General features: G+C 53.0%; 1 protein-coding gene across 11 annotated transcripts in view; it reads left to right on the top strand.

Annotated features, from left to right (window-relative positions):
* MYOCD (myocardin) overlaps nucleotides 1–21,903 on the top strand; it is a 116,394-nt gene extending 94,491 nt beyond the window's left edge. For 6 of the 11 annotated variants that reach the window (XM_075518969.1, XM_075518975.1, XM_075518971.1 and 3 more), the window contains 10 exons: nucleotides 3,692–3,767; nucleotides 6,079–6,240; nucleotides 9,983–10,158; nucleotides 10,952–11,077; nucleotides 11,596–11,867; nucleotides 12,226–12,379; nucleotides 13,596–14,549; nucleotides 17,419–17,532; nucleotides 18,525–18,582; nucleotides 19,266–21,903. In XM_075518969.1, coding sequence (XP_075375084.1) covers nucleotides 3,692–3,767; nucleotides 6,079–6,240; nucleotides 9,983–10,158; nucleotides 10,952–11,077; nucleotides 11,596–11,867; nucleotides 12,226–12,379; nucleotides 13,596–14,549; nucleotides 17,419–17,532; nucleotides 18,525–18,582; nucleotides 19,266–19,834 — 2,661 coding nt within the window. In that variant the 3' untranslated portion in view covers nucleotides 19,835–21,903. The remainder of the gene's footprint in view (nucleotides 1–3,691; nucleotides 3,768–6,078; nucleotides 6,241–9,982; nucleotides 10,159–10,951; nucleotides 11,078–11,595; nucleotides 11,868–12,225; nucleotides 12,380–13,595; nucleotides 14,550–17,418; nucleotides 17,533–18,524; nucleotides 18,583–19,265) is intronic. The other 5 variants (XM_075518974.1, XM_075518977.1, XM_075518970.1 and 2 more) reach the window with 4 other exon arrangements.

Raw genomic sequence — 21,903 nt, 5'->3', positions numbered from 1 at the left:
CTGCAAAACGTGCTTGCAGTCACATGGAAAAGGACCTTTGCAAGGAAGAATGATTGTGAAATACAGAGAAGTGCTCTTCTGAACTTAAACACACTCCAAATCACTTGCCCCAAGTCTCCTGCAGTAATAAACGGCTAGCATAAGAAACATAATATGACTCTGAAAAATTAGTATGCTTACAAAATTTCAAGCATTCCAAAGTATCCTTGAAGTGTCATATATTTTACAGTTTAAGTATACATTTGTGTCTGTCTGTCTTTCTCTTCAAAAGCTTTCACTGGCTAGTTGCCTGGGGAAAAGGGAAGGATGGTCTAGTCTATCCCAAACTGCATGCATATTTAGAGCATGCAAATGAAGACACTAATGAGCACAGCCCACAACAAACATGTACTCCTTTGCAAGGATGCCCTGCTTAGAGCTGTGACAGGGAAGGAGCAGCAGCTGTTTCCAGATAATTACTCAATGGCATTTGTTGTTTAGCTGATATTCCTCCAAACTGATGTTCTGCAAACAGAAAGCAGATAACAATAACTGCTTTCATGTGTTTTGAAAGCTCTTCTGCTTCAACTGATGCTAAAAAAAAACACATTTGAAGTTTTTTCTCCACCATTTGCACCCCAGTGACACAAATGCAGTTTATAAACAGCAAAGGTCAAAAGGAACTGAAATCACAGCAGAAAGTCAGGCCAATGCAGTGTGAATGCTGGGTTCAACACAAACAATGCCGCATTTGTAGGACAGAAATCCAAGCTTAGCCCAAATCAGGACCTGATCTGGGGGTTGGCTGGAAATGCATTAGGTGAATTTAATTGCACTCAGGTGCAGACACCAGCTTGCTCTGACCTGGCACAGGAACCAGGCAAACCTACACATGGTCCAAGCGAGGGATTGTGTTGGTGAAAATAAGCTGGGGAAAAATATGCGGGAAAGGGCAAGGAATTGTAAAGACTTCAGTAAATAAAATGTCTATTATTTGTTTAAACATGTCACTGGCTATGTTAGAGGCTGGCATCAAGCCAGTGCAGCAGACTTTGAAGTCAATGTCCTATAATAGATTGCTGGACTGGAGGACAGAGCAGGCTGACTTTCCTGAAGCAGTCTGGCTCAGCAGGGCTTTAGCATTTTATTCTCAGCACCCCAGCAAGTGTGGCAGTGAGGGACTGCGGGGGATAGCTGTCGTGCCTCTGCCTCAGAGCAGAACAGTCCCATCTGGGTCATTCCTGACAGATCTGTGACCACTGACAGACATCCCACCCCCCAGCAACCTGCTCCAGTGCTCTCTAACCTGTGCTGTTAGCAAGTGTCCCCCAATTCCCAGCCCAAGCTGTTCTGTTGAAGTTTAAGCCCATTCCTTTTTCTCCTCTATGCATGCACATGCAAACTGTTTATCTTTTTTCTTGTAGTGCTTTTAAAAAGTATTTTGCATCCTGTTTCCCTATAGCCATCTCACCTCTGAACTGACCAATCTCACCTCCCTTCAGCCTCTCCTCATTGATCCCATCTCTGGCTCAAAAATGATTTCTGTAGCTGTGGTTCAGACCCTTCCCACGGACCCTTTCAGATGCAGGGCACAGAACAGGGCCTTGCTATTCCTAGGCCCCACCTGACATCCTTCGCTGTGTCTCCTAGAAAGGTGCCTGCTGGTCTGGGGATGTGGTTCAGCTGCTGATCACTCCAGATTCTCCAGAGCCTTTTATATTTTTTTCTCTATTTATGGAGTAACTAATTTCTGCTAAGGCCACTGTCCAGTGACCACTACAGAAGCATCTCTGGTGGATTAAGTCTTCATCCACCCCAGTGCTTAATCAGCTGGCTTAGCTGTGGCTAACTGTGACCTGAATGCAGTCCTTTCCAAATGTCCTTCCTGAAGTTGTATCAAATGTATTTCAGATCATTTCTTCAATTACTTCAAATCATGTTGCATTGTAATCTGTTAGCCTTGAATGATTCAGAGTTAAGGAGTATGTCTTCTATCATCCAAGGCATTAATGAATATATTGACTAGTAGGAAAAATTGCTGTGTAGCATGATTTTATATATTCTTCTGTTTAGGCTATTCCTAATTCCTCTGGTGACCCATGGCTATTCCCATATTTTATGTTAGTCTTATCCAGACCAAATTTCTCTAGCTTACATATGAGAAAGCCATGTGAGATAATGTCAAAACATGCTTAAAGTCAAGCTACATGACATTAATTGTTTATTCCTGTAACAGAAATCTGTAATCTCTCCATAGAAGGAAATTAGGTAGGTGTGATGTAGTTTGTTCTTGATGAATCCATCATGGCTGTTACTTACCTCCTTGCTATCTTCAAAATCCATTTATATAGATTGTTTGATTACTTGGTCCAATATCTTGCTGACTGGTTTATAATTTCCTGGTTTCTTCTCTCCGTGTCTTTTAAAGCAAGAAATTATGCTCTCCCTTCCCCAGTTTCCTGGAGACCCACAGATAGTTGCTATTACTCTAGCCTTGTGTATCTCAAACTGTTTGGGAACATTTAACTCATCTGAGTATTCTCCAACCTGTTCTCCAACCTGAAAACTGGAGCTTCTTCTCTTTTGTTGCTGAAGGCTCTTGGCTTAGTCATCTGATTGATAAATAGCCATTTATCTTTTCAGTGAGATGGTTTAAAAAGGCATTAAATCTTGTAGCCATCTCAGCAGCATGCACAATTATTTCTCCTGTTTATGGAACACAGACAGCACTTTCCATTGCCTTGTCCTGGCTACAGAAGTCCTTATAAAATCTTTTTCTCATGATCCTGTACGTTTCGTACTGTGGGTTTTCCAGTTTTGCCCCAGCTGCTTGTACTATTCTTTTTTATTTATGCTTAAGATTTTAACCTCTTCGCACTATGTACATTTTTTGTACTATTTCTTCTTGCATCTCAACTTAGCATACAGCTAATAATTTGTCCAAGTTGTGCTCTAGCTTTTCTTCACCAGGGGATAAGCTTATATTTGTATTCTTGAGGTCAGCTGCCATCAACACTGACTTCCTTGGCCCTAATGGATGGCGTTATCGTACCTCTGCATGACTTTCTGTTCCTAAAGCCATGAGGAAGTTGGCACAAGGCTCCAGGACCACGTTCATCACAAGCTCAGCTGCACTGATCTGCAAAGTGGATTTTCCCAACCCCACATCATATCTGTGGTGAGGAACCACAGAGCACAGGAGCTGCAGGACTGCAAAGGCTAAGCCTCGTGGCTGACCTGGGTAGAGAGTCTGGGTATCTTCATGACTTGCTCAGCCTTGTATCTCACCCCAGAGTGCCAGGCTTCCCACAGAAACCATTGCTAACAGTAGACTCTGGAGCTGCCTTGGTGCAGCTCTCAAAGGCAACATAGTATGCTAAGCTAGAAGCAGGTCCACCACTCCCAGTGAATAGGTCTCATCCTTCCCATAAGGTCTTGTAATACTTCAGGCATCAAAAGCCCAAGCAAAATTGGAAAGAACACAGCTTAGAAGTGCATATAGTGAACAGTCAGCAGCTCCATGCATGTTGTTCCCTTTCTAAAGAACTTCTGCCCAAGAACAAGCCAGTGTGAGTAAAAAAATTCCCTTTAGGAGCTCACTCAACCCAGTTTGTAATAAATCCAAAAGAACCATGGGATGGCACAGGGGCAGACACTCTCTGTACCTTATTGCTGCTCTAGCCAGGTAACTCTCTGCATTTGTGTTCTGCAGACTGAAGATTATCTCAAGCACAAGATCAGAAGTAGGCCTGAGCGATCAGACCTGGTCAATATGCACATTTTACAAGGTAAGACTGCCTGAGCTTCTCCCACATACTCCTTGTGTCTCCTACCTTGTGACTCATGTCTCTCCTGCCCCACTTGGGTTCCCTTCAGGACTCTCATCATGATTAACTTTGTCCCAGCTGCTCATGAGAGGCAGATTCAAATGAGACACATGTTGTATGGAATTCAGTCCAGAACTGCTCTTCAGGAGGCAGGACACACATTTATTCCCTGACAGAAGCAGACCCAAGGCCATCTAATCTTTGTCCCATCTCTGGCAGGGACCAGTATAAGATGCTTCAGAGGACAGTGGGGTAGAGAAAAGCTGTGAGAGAGGACTCTCTTAGACAGAGGTGCCAACATCTGATCCTCATGAAAAGCATACCCGGAGCATTGTTGTCTGGGGCACTGAAATCCCTGCAGCAGGTGGTTGCAATACCCTCCCAAAGCTGGACATCTTTTGTTTTGCCATAATTCTGGATATTCTATGTGACAATGCATGGTGATGCAGTGAATAACCCAAGGACAGCCATATGAAAAGGGTGAGCCCTGCTATCAGTTCGTGAGCCACAGCAGCTCTCCCCTCTCCCATCCTGGTGTCCCCTCCCAGCCAGAGAGCTGGCACGGCTCCGCTGCATCCCATCACAGACAGCAGAACACTGCTGTGTCCCTCGTTATCTCCAGAGATAACAAGCTCCTTAGAGTCAGGGAGGATGTGCAGCTTCTCTCCTCAAGTCCTGTCAGTCGCCTGGAAGAAGCAGATCACTCTCTGGCAACTGTAAATTCTGGCCTCTGCTCTCAGCATGGATGAAGTCCGTATTTCTTTTTCTTCTGGCACGCAGGAGGGCTGAGCCAGGGGCCCATGCCGGATCAGTGCCGCTGCCTTGCTTTTCCCTTGGGTCTCCATCCCTAAAATGAGCTAGCACCATTGCTTGTTTAACAGGTGGAAAGTGTCTTTCCCTTAGGTTAAATAATAGAAGCAATACAGACGGGAGTTGGGGCCTGAAGGCTGTAAACCAGATGTGGAGGCAGCAGGAGTCACCGGGCATGGACAGGGCCAGCCAGACACACCTGGAGGAGAAGTGGAGCAGAGACTGCCTGGTTACGTATTGAGCAAGCTGGCTGTGCTTCCCCACACACACCTCTTGGCCAGAGTCTCTGCTCACACCTCTGTCCATTGTGCTCTGCATTGCATGGAGGTGTGCCCTGGCGTATCATGGACTTAGGTGTCCATTTGGTTCATAACAGGACCTCGAGGTGATTTAAATTGGCCAGCTGAGACACTTTGCATCATCTAAATGCTTTACAGGCACACCTTCTGTTACTGTTCACCTCAAGGAGCTCATGTGTCTTCACTGCTCTATATAGTCTGAGGCCAGAAGTGACCCTAGATCAGCTCTCCTGACTGCCTGTAGAGAATTTTTTCCCGGTATCAAGCCCTGTAGCTTGTGCTGCCTACAGTATCTCTTCTAGAAGAGTGTCCAGTCTTTGAAGATAGCACAACCTAGATGCAGCCCTTCTTACTTTAGACCCCCAGGGTATAGACATGTTTAGAATTCCGCTCCCTCACTACTCATGCTTGTACCACTAGAGGAGCCAGATTACCTTTGTTCAGGAAATCTTTCTGTTTAATTGGCTACTCTTCCGTCACCACTCACTAACTGGGGACTTCTCAGCTGGGTTTGGCAGGGCTATAGCTTCCAGATCTAGCTGGTTTTGTTATGCTCCTCTCTGGCTTGTTTTTCCCCTGAAGGTCTGGAGCATTGTAGTCATGCTGCCTCCAAATGTCCATTCCCAAAGACTCATCTTTTGATCTTCCAGTGTAAGCCATTTACTCCAGTTGTCAAACACTGTTAATGGTTCTTTTCTCCAGCTGTTCCCCTGAAGTAGGGATCCATCTGCATTAGCCCACAAGGGCAAATGGGCGCCTGGCAGGCAGGAGCTGGACTCCACTTTGGCCCTCATGTTAGTCACAGCTTGTTAATGAAGTTTCCATTGCAGATCATTCCTGGGCCTTGGGGAGGATGCTTCCAGCTGCAGGCTGAGTTTGCAAGCCCAGGCTAGTAGACAGAGGCTCTTGCTTGGGAATGGAGAAGCTGGACCTAAGGCTCAGAGGAGGATCCATGTCCCACACTCCACCAGCCCCATCCAGTCGAGCATCCTGTCTCCCAGCCTCAGAGCAGCTCCTGCTGTGCTCCTGCTGTGCACTGAGCCATGCTTGGGTTTTGGCCACAGCCCCAAAAGGCTGTGCTGAAGGGGAAGCACATTTTCACTGAGCACTGTGCTTACAGATGCCCCAGGTCCTGAACTGATGCCTTCCATTTGGCCTTTTAGACTCAGCTGCAGAGGGGTCCATTCAGTCTACTCAAATGAAGCTGAAAAGAGCCCGACTGGCAGATGATCTCAATGAAAAGATTGCTCTCAGGCCAGGTCCTTTGGAGCTGGTGGAGAAGAATATTATTCCTGTCGACTCAGCTGTGAAAGAGGCCATAAAAGGTAGTGGAAGTGAATGTGCGTGTTGTGTTGTGTGCGTGGCACAGGGCAGGGGCTGGCAAGGTTATGAGGATGTACCGCAGCGACTGCAGGAAGTGACCAGCCTGGACTTAAGATCTGCATTCATTGCTTACATTTTATTATTTTCACAGTAAGCAGCCCAGTCCAGCACAGCCCATGCTATCTTATCCAGACCTATGAAAAGAGACCTCTCATCTTCTTAGAGCAATGACCACAGAAACATGTACAAATGCTCAGCCATGTCTCCTCAGAAAGAACCTCCCTTCTTAAACCCCTTCCCTCCCAAAGGCTTTGAGCACGTAAATGATACTGCTGGAGACAGGACATTCTTTCCTCCCTCGCGTGGGAGAGGACCTGGGTGCACATGTGTGGTTGTGAGACAAGCCTGGACTCTCCCACTTGTGCCCTGCCAAGCTTTTACAACCCAGTAGGTGGGGGCGAAGTGGCCCCAGTTCAGCGAGGCTGTGGTTCTCTTTTTTTTCCACTGATGCTAGTGGTATGCAAGGCCCAACAGAGTAGGATGCTGCATTGCTGGGGTAGGGAAGCATCCCTGGGGTGCTAGACTGCTGGGGAATACAAGGAGCAGCCTGCACCCCAAAGCAGGGTACGCTCCTACCTACCAGTACCCAGTGTTTGCCTTATGCCTAAGCTTGCTTTTCTTCCATCACTTACCCCCCAAACAGAGGAGGGAGGCAGAATCCTCTGCAATTATTTCCCCCGTGCTACCACAGGGAGGCTGGTGCAGGAGCCGACACAAAGCAAAAAGGTGACTCAGATTTTGACTCAGACCCCAGTGCCAGGACAGGGAGGTCTAAATGAAGAGAAAGGAGCAGGACAGCCAGCATGGTCCTGCAGTGCCAGGACAGCAGCCCATATTTTTGAAGCCTGGGGCCATCTCCGCATGTCCAAATTGGCCCTTGGGTCTCAAGTAAGGCACTGAGAGATGCTCTGCCCCCTGGGAACTCCTTGTTCTGTTGCTCCTGGTTCCTCAATTCATGGGATTATTTCCATTGGCATAATCCCATGTTAAGTGCCTATTCTGGGGCTCAGAGCAAGCTGGGGACAGTGGCAGGGCTCTGGGACAGGAGGGGTCTTTGAATGACAGGAGTGATGCCAAAAATGAGAATTGAAACAGGAAGCACTTTGACTTTCGTTTCATCTCAGAAACCAGTGTAAATGACATGAAATATTCCAGGCTCAGATACCGCTCTGTCCTGCCCTGCAATTGTTCTTACTCTTGGTTTTCCCGCTGTGAAGTGCATGCAGTGTTCGTACAGCGGCTTCTCCAGGCTGGCCCTTGAGCTGCTCCATTTCCAGTGTTTCACAGCTCTTGCCTTTGAAGGTGAAATATTCCAGGACTCTGCCTGAAGAGGAATTTTTAAGGAGATTTCAAGTAAAATCTCCCCAGCTGCTTATCAAAGAAGAGAAGAGTGGGGGAAAAAAAAAAAAGTTTGAAAAAATCTCCCCTTCATAAACATTCAAGGTAGTTTGAGCATGACTTTATCCACTGGAGCTGAGGCTTGGAGGCTGGGCAAGTGTGCTTGACATTTGAACAGTTTCTCTCCAGCTGCCTTGTCAGGAGCTTGTGGTAAACAGAGATTTACGGGACAAAATTGTTAAAAACAAAAAGTCTGGCTTAAAACGATTTGCTCAATTTTAAATTTCTCCCTTTCGCAATGCCCTTCTGTCACATTGCTGGGGAAAAAAATGCATCCTGTAAGCCAGTTTTATCCCATTTGGGGTGAAACAGACAGGACATTAGCGTCAAACGTGAAGTTACTTGGTACTGTTGGGTGCCATGAGAAGGAGGTGGTGCACCTGCACCAGGAACACAACCCCAGCCCTCAGGTTTCTGCAGAAGAAAGCCCCAGGCTGAAGGATCCTCAAGCTGATTTTTGGAGTCAGAGGCGGCTTGTGGTGTTCACGGTTTGGGGCGAAGGGCTGAACACAGAGCAGAGATGAGCACTGGCACTTCTGAACGTTAAGCCTTTTGTTTTTGCAATACCAGAAAGATGACAGGGTTTAAAATCATTTCACTTTAACCTTGGAATCTCAACTGTTTATACAGTGGAAAGTTCAGCTGACGTGTTCCTCTAATCACCTCCGGCAGGGTGAGCAGAAAGTGCCAGACCCCAACAGAAAGCCCTAACGTCCCAGTGACAGGAGGCCGCCAGTGCCCTACATAGCTGAGCAGTGATATAAGAATCCTTTTTTACCAGGTCCTTGTCATCACTTTGTCCAATACGCTTGAGAGGACAATACCCAGTGCATTAGAAACAGCCCCGAGCAAACACCATTCTGCCTGAGATTACAGCAGAGACCTGGGATCGTGAAACAATACGGTCAGCCCCGGGCTGGGCGAAAGCAGGACAGATAAGGGCAGCATTCCCCACCCGGCACAGGCCCCTGGTATCAAGCAGCAGGATGCAGCACATTCCTGTCATGCTCCGAGCTGCCACCGTGTCCTGAAGGTCCCTTGGGCTCCCTGCTTTGGCACCATTTCTCAACACATGCTTATTAAATGCCAGCCCAGCAGGAGACTTGCAGATCCACAAGTCCCGCTTGCTTGGTGTCATTTTTCCAGAGAGAGGATGCCCGCACTTGTCTGCAGGCATGGGAAGCAGCTCCCATCCAGCACAGGTGGTAGAAGCAGCTCCCACCCAGCACACTGGGTCTTCTCCTCGGGGAAGACCCAGTTTGGGTGCTGCCTGTGATGGAGAGGGGACAGGCCCTATTTCCAGGGACATATGAGGAGCTCTCGTCCTGGAGAGCAGGGAGGAGAGGCTCTCCACAGGACACAGTTGCTCTCGTATTCCCACCCCATACAGTAGCTGGGCAGCAGCTCGGGGTGGGGAGCCAGGGCTCCCTGCTTCCTCGCCCACACTGGCACCACGAGCCAGAGCAAGCAGAGATAACCCTTATCTCCCAGATAGGGGCAGGGGTCAGAGCAGGAAGGTGTGTGTCAGTGAGAAGGCACACATTGCTAGACCGGCAGCAGGGACAGGTGGAAGCTTGTCCCCGGGCCCTTCCTATTTCCCCATTTGTCACCTTGCTATCAGCATGCCAAGCTGCCTGACAAATGCCAGACACGAGCACGAGGAGATTACGAGTTTGGCTGCGCTGCTCCTTCCTCTACCCCCACCTGCAGCCCTCCCGAGGTTCACATGAGACCTTTTCTTTTTCAGCACTTTATTTATCAGCAAAAGCCGGGGGTCAAGAGCTCTTGCCCATCTGACCAGGAGATAGCGTGCCAGGAGATTTGCAGGGGGGGAGAAGCAATGTCTGGGGCAGTCAGGAGGCCCTCTCCCCATTTCAGCCCAACGGTGGGGTAGGACAGCAGAGCCACTCCTGCGCCAGCCCCACCTGCCTGCGAAAAGCCTCCTGCCCCTGGTGGGCCAGGGTCCTCGGAGACGTCCTCTCTCCCTCTCCCGAGGAGGGGAGGAGGGAGAGAGGTCCATGGCACAGGCCAGGAGCTGATGCTACCTCCTCTTCCACCAGCCTCGGCCACAGGGACACACCCAGGAGCTGCCCCTGCGCATGGCTGCGGACAGGAGGAGGTGTCTGAGCTCTCTGAGCACCATGTCCTTCGCCCGCAGCCAGGTCTGGAGGAGGTGGGCGCAGGCACGGAGGCATCCCACAAGGCTCACCCCGTCCCTCCCACCACCGCGCTCGTCCCCCTTGCAGCAGGGCAGGGCCCTGACCATCGTACCTTCTCCCCTGGCAGGCACCCAGGTCAGCTTCCCCAAGTCGGCCGATGCCTTCGCCTTCGAGGAGGACAGCAGCAACGATGGGCTGTCCCCGGAGCAGGCCAGGAGCGAGGACTCCCCGGGCTTCACCGAGTCAGCGGCTGGCACCAAGGCCCCGGAGCCAGCCCCCACCGCCCTTCCCGGGGCACCCCAGGTAGGGCCCATGGCACCCTGCCTCCCTGGGGAGTGCAGGGGGAACGGGGTGCGAGGCTCAGGCCAAGGAACTCGCGTCGTGGCCGTTCGTGGCCCCACGGCCCCGCGTGGAGGGACACGGGGCTGCACGGGGCCGCCGCTCCCTCTGCTGACGGGCGAGGGTACGGCAACAGCGGGGGGGAGGAAGGGGGGGCCGGCATGGAGTGAGGGACTGGGGGACTGGAGCGACTGGGGAGGCTGGGGTGAATGGGGTGGACCGAGGAGGGGGAGGGACTGGAGAAACTAGCCGAGGCGTGGGGAGACTGGAAGGGACTGGGGAGACTGGGAGGGACTGGGCCTAGTCTGGGTGAGGGGTGGGGAGACCGGGAGGACTGGGATGAACTGAAGTGGGCTGGGGTGGGAGCAACTGGATGGACTGGGGCAGGCCAGAGGTGGACTTTGGAGACTGGCTAGTTTGGGGGACACTGAGGGGCCAACGGTGTTCTGGGGGTACCAAGGATACAGGGCTGAGGTAGAATGGAGACAGCTTGGAGACTGGGGTGGACTGGGGAAACAGAGGGACTGTGAGGGGACTGGGATAGCCTGGGAGAAGTGGTCATAGTGGGCTAGGATAGATATGGGGGGACTGAGATGGACTGAGGCATCTGGGATGGACTGGGGGACTGGGGACAACATGGAGCAGGGGGAATGGGGTACCAGGTGCCCCTTGCCGGCAGAGGCCGTCCAGGCTGGCCAGCCCCTGACACCGGCCCCACATCCCCTCTCCCATCGTGCGGCTTAACTCTCCCTTGCAGGACCACCCCCACAGCGCCGACAGCCATGCACCGGACCCGGCCTCAGGGCAGGGCAGCCAGTGCGACAGCCCCAAGCAGGCAGCAGGGCAGGAGAGCCCACCCCTCCCAGTGCCCTCCGCCGTGAAGGTAATGCCTGTGCCTCCAGGCTCCCCGGGAGAGGGAACAAGCCCAGGGCACCTGGCTGCATCCAAGCCTGAAGTGCCCACATGCTGCACCCCACATGTGTGGGAGGTCTGGGGGTTTGGTCTTAAGGCTTGGAATAATGCAGGGAGACAAACCTTGTTGTCAAAAACTGCAATTTGAGTCATTTTGTAATGGTATAAGGTACAGTACTGCACCCTGTGAGAGGTGATTGCTCAGGTCCTGGAAACGTCCCCTGGGACTAGGAGCAGAAGGAGATAAAAGGCAACACTGAAATATCTTCCAAGCAAGAAGGGTCATTCTCTGTCTCACGTGCTCTCCAGCACAACTGAGATGAGACATGGCCCTGACGGAGTCCCCTAAATGCAGGCTCAGCAGCTCTTGGAGCTGGAGTGTCAGGATGCCGGTAGGAGCTGCCCTCTCTCTGTCCCAGGCCTCTGAGTTCTCACGAGGGTGGCAGGAGCTCTTCTCCCAGCTAATTCCCTTCCTTCTTGGACCAACAGTCCAAATCATCCAGTGATAGCAAGAACCGTCACAAAAAGCCCAAGGACACTAAGCCCAAGGTGAAGAAGCTGAAGTATCACCAGTACATCCCTCCAGACCAGAAGGCAGAGAAGTCCCCTCCACCCATGGACTCTGCATATGCCAGACTCCTCCAGCAGCAGCAACTCTTCCTGCAGCTCCAGATACTCAGCCAGCAGCAGCAGCAGCAGCAGCAGCAACAGCAGCAGCAGCAGCACTTCAGCTACCCAGGGATGCACCAAGGCCAGCTAAAGTGAGTGGCAATGTGCCAATAGCAGGGTTCAGCCCTGTCTCCCTCCAAATTTTCCCCTCCCATACCCATTTGTGCCAGTGCAAGGGTTGCATGCAAGTGGAACTAAAAGCTTGGGAACAGAGCACAGTCTCCTGCAAAGCTGTTCTGGCTTTGTGCACTGGTTGGGGCACCTGTGACCTGCTGGTGGGTCACTGGCAATCTCCTCACAGCCCAACCTGTTTTTCCTTGGGGTTGGTTGTCCTTCAGGTCTCATACAGGAGATAGATAGCAGCCCCAAGGGAGCAGAGAGATGGTGCACTGGGCACAGAGATTCCAGGGGGGGCAGACAAGTTACCCCAAATCTCCTTTGTTATTTCAGGCAATCAAATGAGCAAATGGTCAAAAGTTCAAATTCTTCATCAACTTCTGTCAACAACACCCCTCTTTCTCCTGTGAAAACCACCTTTTCAGGCCAGACTTGTGTCTCATCTATCAAGCCAGGCCCTCTGCCGTCTAACCTGGATGATCTGAAAGTGAGTGCAAACTTTGTCACCACAGGAGCAGAATCTTGAAGCCTGAATGTGCATTGCTACCCCTGAAGCGTGCAGTGTAGTGCCACAGGCTGAGCTGGCTAGGAGTAACCACATATTACAGAGCAGAAAACCAGAACCACCATGCTGTGAGCAAAACCAGGAGTACATCGTGCTGGGTCAGGAATTGGTCACCACAACAGTAACTGAAAACATGGGTTTGCTACTCTGCAGGTGGCACGTGGGTACCTTGCTCCAGGGCATGTAGCAGCAAACCTTAGAGATGGTAGCCATCTCATCTCACAACTTGAGACGGCTGCAGGCCAGGCCATCAGGTCGATCTGCACTGCTGCTCCTGCAGCTCATGGCTCCATACCTTCTGTGGTTTTATGGTGGACGTCATGGATGCTGCTAGCAGACCAGCCAGAAGCTAGGAGGTCAGCATGGCCTCCACTTAGTGACTCAGCTTCTCAGTGGTCATTGCAGCCAGGCCAGCTCAGCTCTCAGCACAAGCAGGTATCTCCTGGAGTCTGCAGCTACGCGCACTGCTTTAAACAGTACCTAAATCTCTCATGTAGGCAAGACAGGCAGCGCATAAGGGACAATCACTCACATCAATGTGGGTTTTTTATATTTTGCTAATGGAGCCTCAGCCATGGGGAAGGCCAAGTCCTTTCAGGAGCAGAGACCTGGGGGCATTACTCATTATTAGAGAAAGAAATAAGATGAGGTAGAAATAACATGAGTTTGGCCATAGCATTGCCCCAGCTCAGACACCTGAACTGTGTGCAGATGCCTAAACATGGAGTGTCTGGCTCCAGGGTACATGGTCACATTCTCTGAGCTAAAGGATGCCATCATCTAGTTCCTGGTCTGTGTGAAAGTCCTCTGCTCTTGTAGAAACCTACTGCTAGGAAGGGAATCTTGGGTTACCTATGTGGCCCAAGGATCACTGCTGGTTCATGGAGTGCAGTCACAGTTCCTGGAAGAAGAAGAAAGGTTTTCCTGTTAGGAAAGGTTGATGTCCTGCAGGATGTGCAGTGATCAGGGCTGTGCGTGGTGACTCTGGTGACTGCAGGTGAGACAGTGAGGACCTGGGGGGTCAGAGCTTTAAAGCAGGAAGTTAGGAGCCTGTGATCTGAGACTCCTTGTTAGAAATGTTGGGTTTCTAAAGGGTTCATCTGCCGTTGGGACTGATTGTTGGTGATGTTCCTTCTAGGTGTCAGAACTGAGACAGCAGCTCCGAATACGAGGCCTGCCTGTGTCAGGTACCAAAACAGCACTGATGGAACGGCTGCGGCCCTTCCAGGAGTGTGGCAGCAACACGGTGCCAAACTTCAGTGAGATCACCACCGTCACCTTCCCAGTCACTCCAACAAGCACCCTGTCAAGTTACCAGTCGCAGTCCTCCACCAGCATGTTATCAAATGGCTTCTATCACTTTGGCAGCACCAGCTCCACCCCACCCATCTCTCCAGCCTCATCCGACCTCTCTGTGAGCGGCTCTCTGCCAGACACATTCAATGACGGGCCCATGTCTTCTCCACAGTTCGGTCTCCAGCCATCTCCAGTTCATGGCAGTGCCGAAGAAAGCCTCATGAGCAGCATGAATGGAGGGAACATCCAGCTGGAGCTAGAAGGGATCGACACAGAGAAAGACAAGATGCTGGTGGAGAAGCAGAAGGTCATCAATGAACTGACATGGAAGCTGCAGCAAGAGCAGAGGCAGGTGGAAGAGCTACGCATGCAGCTCCAGAAGCGTAAGAGAAGTAACAGTCTTGAGGAGAAGCAGCAGCCCGCTCAGCATTTCTTTGGTGTCCCCATCAAGCAAGAAAACACAGTGTCCAGCTGTCCATTTGCATCCAAACAAACTGCCTTGAAAGGCCAAGCCAGCAGCTCGGATAAGTTAAGTAACTGTGGGGTGCCGCAGCTGCCTCACATTGTAAATAGCCACTGCTTGGAGCCTGCAGGGCAAAGCACCATCACCTCCTCGACATTCCTGAGCCCGCAGTGCTCCCCCCAGCACTCTCCACTCGGGGCTGCAAAGAGCCCCCAGCACATCAGCCTGCCACCGTCCCCCAACAGCCACTATCTCCTCTCGGTGTCCCCTGGCTCACAGGCAGAAGGGCGCAGTGGGTCCCCACAGACCAACAGTTGCCTTCGCACAGCATCGGTAAGTGGAGAGCACCCCAGACAGCATCCCAGTGGTGAACACGCTGGTGTCTGTGGGCAGTCAGTCAAATATCCCAGGAGTCCTTTCCTATCAGACCGGGACTGCTGGCACCCAGGGTGGGTACCCAGGGGGGCAGTAGCAGCGTGTGGGGCTGCCTGGAAAGGCAGAGAGTAGCCCAGATGGACAACGGGTTGGAAGCTGATGGCACCACAGGGTCCTTTGCAGAGCATCTCCTGGGGAACCCTGCTGCCACCACACCCAATTGCCCTGGGGGGTCACAGCGCAGCTCCCATGCCCCACGGAGCCCCAGCACAGCTCCTTCTGCCTTGGAGGGAGCCCTGGCACAGCTCCCCTCTTCCCCAGGGGACCCCAGCACAGCTCTCTGTGCTCCTGGGTGAGCACTGGCAAAGCTCCCTGTGTCCTGGGAGAGTCCTGGCACAGCATCCTCTCCCCTGTGGAGTCCTGGCACAGCTCCCTCTGCCCTGGGGAGACCTGGCACAGCTTCCTCTGCCCCTGGTTAAGCACTGGCACAGCTCCCTCTGCCCCTGGAAGAGTCCTGGCACAGCTCCCTCTGCCCTGGGGGAGCACTGGCACAGCTGCTTCTGCCCTAAAAGAGCCCTAACTCAGCTGCCTCTCCCCTCAGGGGGAGGCCCTGGCACAGCTTGCTGTGCCCCTGGGGGAGTCCTGGCACAGCTCCTCCTGCCCCATGGAGCCCTGGCACGGCTCCCTCCACCCTGGGGAAGCCCTGGCACAGCTCCTTCTGCCCCATGGAGCACTGGCAAAGCTCTATGCACAGCAGAGAAGCACCGGCACAGATCTCAGCCCCTGGGAGAGCCCTGGCACAGCTTTCTACACCCCTGGGATAGCCCTGCTGCAGTGTGGCAGGGCTTTTCAGCATCTTGCTGAGCCATGGCAGCTCTTAGCAGTGTGTGAGGGATTTTGACCACTGGGTTGAAGGAGGGCAGTTACCCCAGTCATATGGGAAGAGTTTTCTTGAGAAGATAGAGCAGGGCTTGCAATTGGGGTCTGCAGTCAAATAGAGCTTCTGCCTCCCCACCAGGCAAACAGCACAGCAGAGAGTTGTCCCTTCATCATCCCCCACTCCTCACTCAGCCCTCTGGACAGGTACGAAAGCTTGGAGAGGGGCACACGCTGCCAACACACAAAAGCAGCACAAGGTGCTGCTGATCACAGCCCCAGTTCATCCCAGCACCCTACCAGGGTTTTCCAGGCAGCAGCAACACCTATCATACAGTCTGTAAAACACACACAGTGGTGCAAGGCATGCACACTGCATTCAGGGAAGATGTACAGCAAGTGCACGCTGAGTGCATAACAGCCACGCAGCAGAGTGACAGCCACTGTGAAACACTCAGTGCTCAAGCCGGGCAGCTCACAAGTTGCATTCCCGCAGTTAGCACACTGAGCAGCGTGCAGCGGGAGCTGGGCAGAAGGTGTAGTGCTATCTCTAAGCCATTCAGAGGACGGTGAGATAGGTGACATGGGCAGTTGGCACACAGTACTGCCAGTGAGGTGGGCAATAGGGAGCAATTTAGGGTGAGAGGGGCAGAGAGACAGTGCCGCCAGTGGGATGCGCAATGGAGTGCAGTGCTGTCGGGGTGAGGTAGGCAGTGAGGCTTGCTGCTGGGGTGAAATGGACAATGGGGAGCATTGCTTTGGGTCAGCTGGGCAATGGGGAGCAGTGCTGTGGATAAGCTGGGCAGTGGGGCAGAGAGCAGGGGATGCAGTGGGCAGTAGGATGCAGTCGGTGATCTCAGCAGTGGGACACAGTGCTGTGAGGTGATACTCCAAGAGAGGCAGCAGGGCTGCTCTGGACGACCGGGCAATGGTCAGTGAGCATCAGCAGGCAGCAGCAACAGCTCAGGGGCATCTCCCGCTCTTTCCTCACCACCTGAGCGCAAGGGATGTATGGAGGGGGTGGCCCCACGGTGTTCTGCACCTCATCCCGGCTGTGACACCACCCATCCTAGGCATTCCTCTGCTGCCTGCAAGGGGCTCCCAGGGGCGAGGGTCCTTCTTCAGCCACAGCTCCCTCTCTGTGCCCAGCATTGGAGTGCCATCTCCCCCAAGCCAGGGAGACTGTTCCTCCCAGCCGCCCTCCACAGAAAGGTGGCCAGGATGTGCACGGCCAGGCTGAGTGGCCTCACCGCTACCCTGGATCCACTTCTGGATCCAATCCGCCTGCCAGGGCCATGCTGCATCCCCTGGTGCTGGCTCTCATGGGATGAGGCAACTGTGCCCAGGTGGTGGGGAAGGGCACACAAGGGCCTAGAGGCGATGGGGACAGCATCTGGCAGGCACTGGACCTTCAGATGAGGTCACTCCTGGAAGCGGGGACTGGCAAAAAGCTGACACTGATACACAGGTGTTTGGCACAGGGAAAGCCTAGGTGCTGACCTGGCAGTGACTCTTTTGAGTGGTCTTCCCTGGCCTGGGCTCTGTGAGATGCCCCTGGACAGGCGATAGTGGAGAGGGTCCCCAGCAGAGGGGCTGGGAGGCAGCTGGCAGCCAGGAAAGCACTGCATCACTGCCTGGGTGCAGCCAACCACCGGCAGCCCATTTCTCTCTCCCCCTTGCTCTGCACGTTCACGGCTGGACCAAGCACCAGGATGCTCTGCAGCATCAACGAGAAGTCAGCCTGGCCCTGGGTCTCAGAGCTAGGCTGACGGAGCTAGTTTACATCCCTCTCTCCTGCCCAGACGCCAGGCACTTTGTTTGAGGTGATCTGACCCACAAAATCATTAGTTTCCCTGCCACCACTCTGGCTTCAACAGGGGTGAAAGAGAGCTGGGCTTCCTGCCGTGCCTCCCTGTGCATTGACTCCGTTTCCCTGTATTTCCCCACGCAGATGGCTACGCAGGCAGGTCAAAAGTTTTCTATTCCATCCCCAAGTTTTTGTAAGTCAAGCCCAGCCCTCTCAGAGGTAAAGCAGCCTCCACCCTATGAGGATGCAGTAAAGCAGGTAACTGCATGATTTTTATTTTCTATAGGGCTAGGGCTGCACAGGGTGTTCTTTTGCGGTTAATGTAAGTCATCGGCAGGAGCTACAACCCATTATGGGGTCGCTGGGTAGGACAGGCCTGTTTCCATAAGGAATGGGCTTTTCTCGAAGAGCTAGTTGCTGAATGACTGCCACAAAGCAGTCAGACACCACGCTGGATGGGATAGTGTCTTCTGTGCTGATGAAAGGCAGCAGTCCACCCTGGGGTCCTCACATCCCACACAAATACCCCAGGATTTGGGTGTACTCTTCTTTGGGGTGCTCAGTGCTATGTGAGAAACAGGCTCTTCAGTGTTCCCAAGTCACCAGGAAACCTCATCTTCCCTCTTTAGCTCATTAGCAAAGTACCCTTCTCCATGCCTTCTGCCTCCCTTAGCCTTACCCTGGAGCACTGTTCCCCTGGGGAGGAATGTATCCATCGCCCACGAACCCCCTACTTCTTGTGAGAGTCTGTCAGCAGCTTCAGTACCAGTCATGATGGTGCCTTTAGGAAAATGGAGTGATGCTGTTGGCAGTGATAAAAACGGGCTTATGCTGGCTGGCAGGGAGGCGTGCGGACAGTACTTCCAGTCTCCAGTCAGGGAGAGGAGGAGGATGATGCATTGCCCCCAGGGAGCTGCAGGGAGTGCAAGGAGGCACATGACAGTGTAAGGTGCTGGGTCCAAAAAGTCAGTATGTCCCGATGGCCCTGGGAAGAGGCAGTCTGTGGTGGCCACTGAGCCCTCTGGTCGGCAGCAGAGCGGGGGGAACCTGGCGCCGTGCTCCCTGGATCTGCTGTGCTCCCCAGGGCCCTGCAGTGCTCACCTGAAAGCCGCTGCCAGCCCTATGTTGGAGTGGCATCTCTCCTGCATGGGAGAAAGCCGTTTGTGCGGTCTAGAGCCACCTACCTGGCTTGTGGCCGGAGGCACTCTCCTCCTAACGCCCTCTACTCTCCTCTTTGTCGTTTGCTGCAGCAGATGACACGAAGTCAGCAGATGGACGAGCTCCTGGACGTGCTGATTGAGAGCGGAGGTACGCACTGCTTCCCTGTTCCCCTCCAGGGCTTCCCCTCCAAGCCAGGGTTGGTCCGTGGGGCTCAGTGCACTCTGTGCACCCCAGCAGAGCTGCCTGAGTTGAGTACAGTTTTCATTTGCCCTCCCTGTGCCAGCAGCCACTGAGATTGAATCCAAAAGCATATTGGCCTCCCCAGAGCCTGCTCCTGCATGCGCAGACCTGGTGGGGTGGTCCAGGCTTGGTTATCACTTATGCAGATTGCACAGAGAGAAGGGATGGCAGGGCGGCAGCCCTGTGCACAGCACTGCCAGCACCCTCCCCACACAGAGCTCTCAGTGTCCCCCACCATTCCCAGTGCTGCCAGTGCCATCTCCCACATAGAGCACTGCCAGTGCCCTCCCCCGTGCAAAGTGCTGCCTGTGCCCTTTCCCATGCACAACCTATGCCCAGCCCCGTGGGGACAGCTGCCAGTGCTCGTGCCCTGGGGACTATGTCCAAAACCAGGGGAGTCGAGGTCAGAAAGCAGGAACGTGCGAGGCTTCCCACAGGGAGGGTGGGAGAGCAATGCCAAGGGGATTGAGTGGGGAGCAGGTCTCTGTAGGCATGGCCAAGAGCCCAGCTGGGGGACTGTGGTGGCACCCCTGGGCCCAGCAGTGGTGGGCACTGCCAGAGCACCTCAAACCCCTCTCATTTGTTGACAGAAATGCCAGCCAATGCCAAGGAAGATCGGTCCTGCCTCCAGAAAGTACCTCAGATAACAGTGTCTACAGGGAACTCCAGTGCTTCTCTCCCAAAGTCATCCACCACATTCGAGCAGGTCTCCTCAGCCCAGCTCTCCTTCGAGCACTGTCCCGGCAGCAGTGATGCTCACCTCGAGGTCCTGCTGAACACCCACAGCCCCCTGGGGAGGGTCAGTGAAATCGCCCTGCTGAAGATGGGGGGAGAAGAGTCCCACTTCGAAGGGATGATGGAGGGGTTCTCTGGCAAAGCCACAGATGAACTGCTCACGTCCCAGGAGATTTTACAGACTCCCCTCTCACCCATGGAAACCCAGCTCTCCCCTTCCCCTGCCGATGGCTCCAGTTTACAAATGAGTTTCACTGAGTCTCCGTGGGAAACGATGGAGTGGCTGGACCTCACCCCCCCCAGCTCTGCCACCGGCTTTGGCTCGCTCACTCCCGCGGGTCCCAGCATCTTCAACATTGATTTCCTAGATGTTACTGATCTCAATCTAAACACCAGCATGGACCTGCACTTGCAGCAGTGGTGAAAGGGAGGGTGGTGGAGGCAGGATACTGTAAGCCTGCAGCAGCCAGCACAGTGTTTCTGTCATGCCAGAGAACATGCAGGGCTAATGTGCCATGTCCAGGGGAAACTGAAGTCATTTGCCCAGCATATAAACTTGTTTGAATTTCCAGTTACTGCGAATTGACAGCACAACTGCTCTGGTACTTTGGTTTTCCTCCATTGACACGTCCCCACAGAGGACACCAGTGCCTTTAACAACACTTCTTTTGATTGACAAGAACTTCAGTTTTGTTTCCTTTATCTTCCCCCCCCGCCCCCCCCAGTTTTAGCAGTCACTCTCCTGAGAACTGGAGCAGCTCATGACAAAACTGTGTGGTGAGGAGACCTCACCTGGGTGGCAATGGGAAATCATGGAGAGGAGAGCCTGTTGCTGCCCCCTCCTCTACTCCCCTCCTGCCCGTCCAGCCCTTTAGGCAATCCTGCTGGGCTCATCTTGGCCATGCCCAGGCCTGGGGCTGTGGGAGCAGGGAGGCTCTGCCCAGCCAGGGCAACAAGCACACTTCTCCATACAGCCAGGCTCGCCTTGCTTCCTTCCTCCTGCCCCCGAAGCTGTGTTGCCCAGTCCCTGCACAGCTCTGCTCCAGGTGGATGAGAGATGGAGACCACCATGTTCATGGTGGCACCTTGTCATGTCCTCATGGTGCCTGGGGGGCTGAAAGCCCAGGAGCCGTCCTGGCTGCAGTCTGAACTGCATCAGGCTGAAGCCTGTGACCTTGGAGCAGAGAGCTCTGGATGTTGGAGACAGCTGCTCAGGTGCAGGTATCGAAGAGATGTGGCATCCCAGTGGGGCTGCCATGTCCCAGCTATTGTGGTACAGACGAAGAGATGTGTAATGTGTTTTGGTCCAAGGTAGGAGCAAGTCGTATGGAAAATACAGTCAGACTTTGGAGGGGCTGTCCTTTGCACAGCCAGAAGTCGGGATAGATCTCCACCACCTTGCATGACCTGGGAGCAGGGGGAGCCAGAAACGGGCACTCAGTGACCTGCGCGTGGGGCAGGACTGAGCAGGCCCTTGCGTGGCTGTGGTTTTGTGTGAGCGTCTCCTTTTGTTGCCTCCACTTCCCTGCCATCCACCCCTCCGTCCTTCTTCCCATTCCTCCTTGATCCCCATCAGTCATCCCCTTCTTCCCAAGTTTGCTCCAGCATCACTGTTCACTCAGCCCAGAGCAAGGCCATCCGGAGAACAGCTGTGAATCACTGAGCCTGGAGGAGCCAGTTCTCCTGAAGCCGGCAGAGGTGGATGCTCTCCTGCAGTGATGCCTCCCGTTTGAAGTCACCAGCATTTCTCCTATGAGTCTCTGTGCAATATACTTCCTCAGGCTCTAGCGAGAAGGAGCCTTTGCTTCACTTCTTGGCTTCCACCAAAGAACTTGCTGCAGACTGTTTGACGGACACGTCTACTTCTTTGCAATTCTGGTTTTGCCAAAGTAAATATTGTTGCTGACAAAGATTGTTAAACTATTTACAGACTGAACGTATTTAATATTTGTGTTACTGGAAGGACAGCACATCAGAGATGCAGCAGCTGGGGAGGAGGTCTGGCACAAGGGGCCTGCAGGCAGCCTGGCTGTGGCTCCGGCAGGGCGCTCTCCCCAGGGATGCTGGAGCTGTCGGAGGAGGCTCTGCAGCCCCTGCTGTGTCTCCAGTTCATCGCGTTGTTGCATGCTGTATAAAGCACGTGGCAGTAGCTTTCAACTCACTATTTAAAGCACCACTTTTCTATTGTACAAATGGTCACAGTGCACTGCTAGGATAGACAATCACAGGTTGCATTTTTTTTTAAAGAATTTCTTTTTCTAAGTGAGAGATTTTTTGAAGCCAGTCCATGGAGAATATTAATAGCACTTGAAACAGAGTAGTGTTAGCTGCTACACTGCATCATTGTACAGGGCTTCCCAGATAACTTTCTCCTCTCAGCAAATGTATTTTCTTATTTAAAGGGATGCTGTCAGCTTCAAACTTGTAAGCAAGCACATTTCCTTACCTATGTTACCAGCAACACCTTCATTATTAAAAACCCCTTTGTCTTGC

The sequence above is a fragment of the Mycteria americana genome, chromosome 16 (assembly GCF_035582795.1).
Source record: "Mycteria americana isolate JAX WOST 10 ecotype Jacksonville Zoo and Gardens chromosome 16, USCA_MyAme_1.0, whole genome shotgun sequence".
In the NCBI taxonomy this organism is placed as follows: Eukaryota; Metazoa; Chordata; class Aves; order Ciconiiformes; family Ciconiidae; genus Mycteria; species Mycteria americana.
This window is presented reverse-complemented; position numbering and strand designations above follow the sequence as displayed.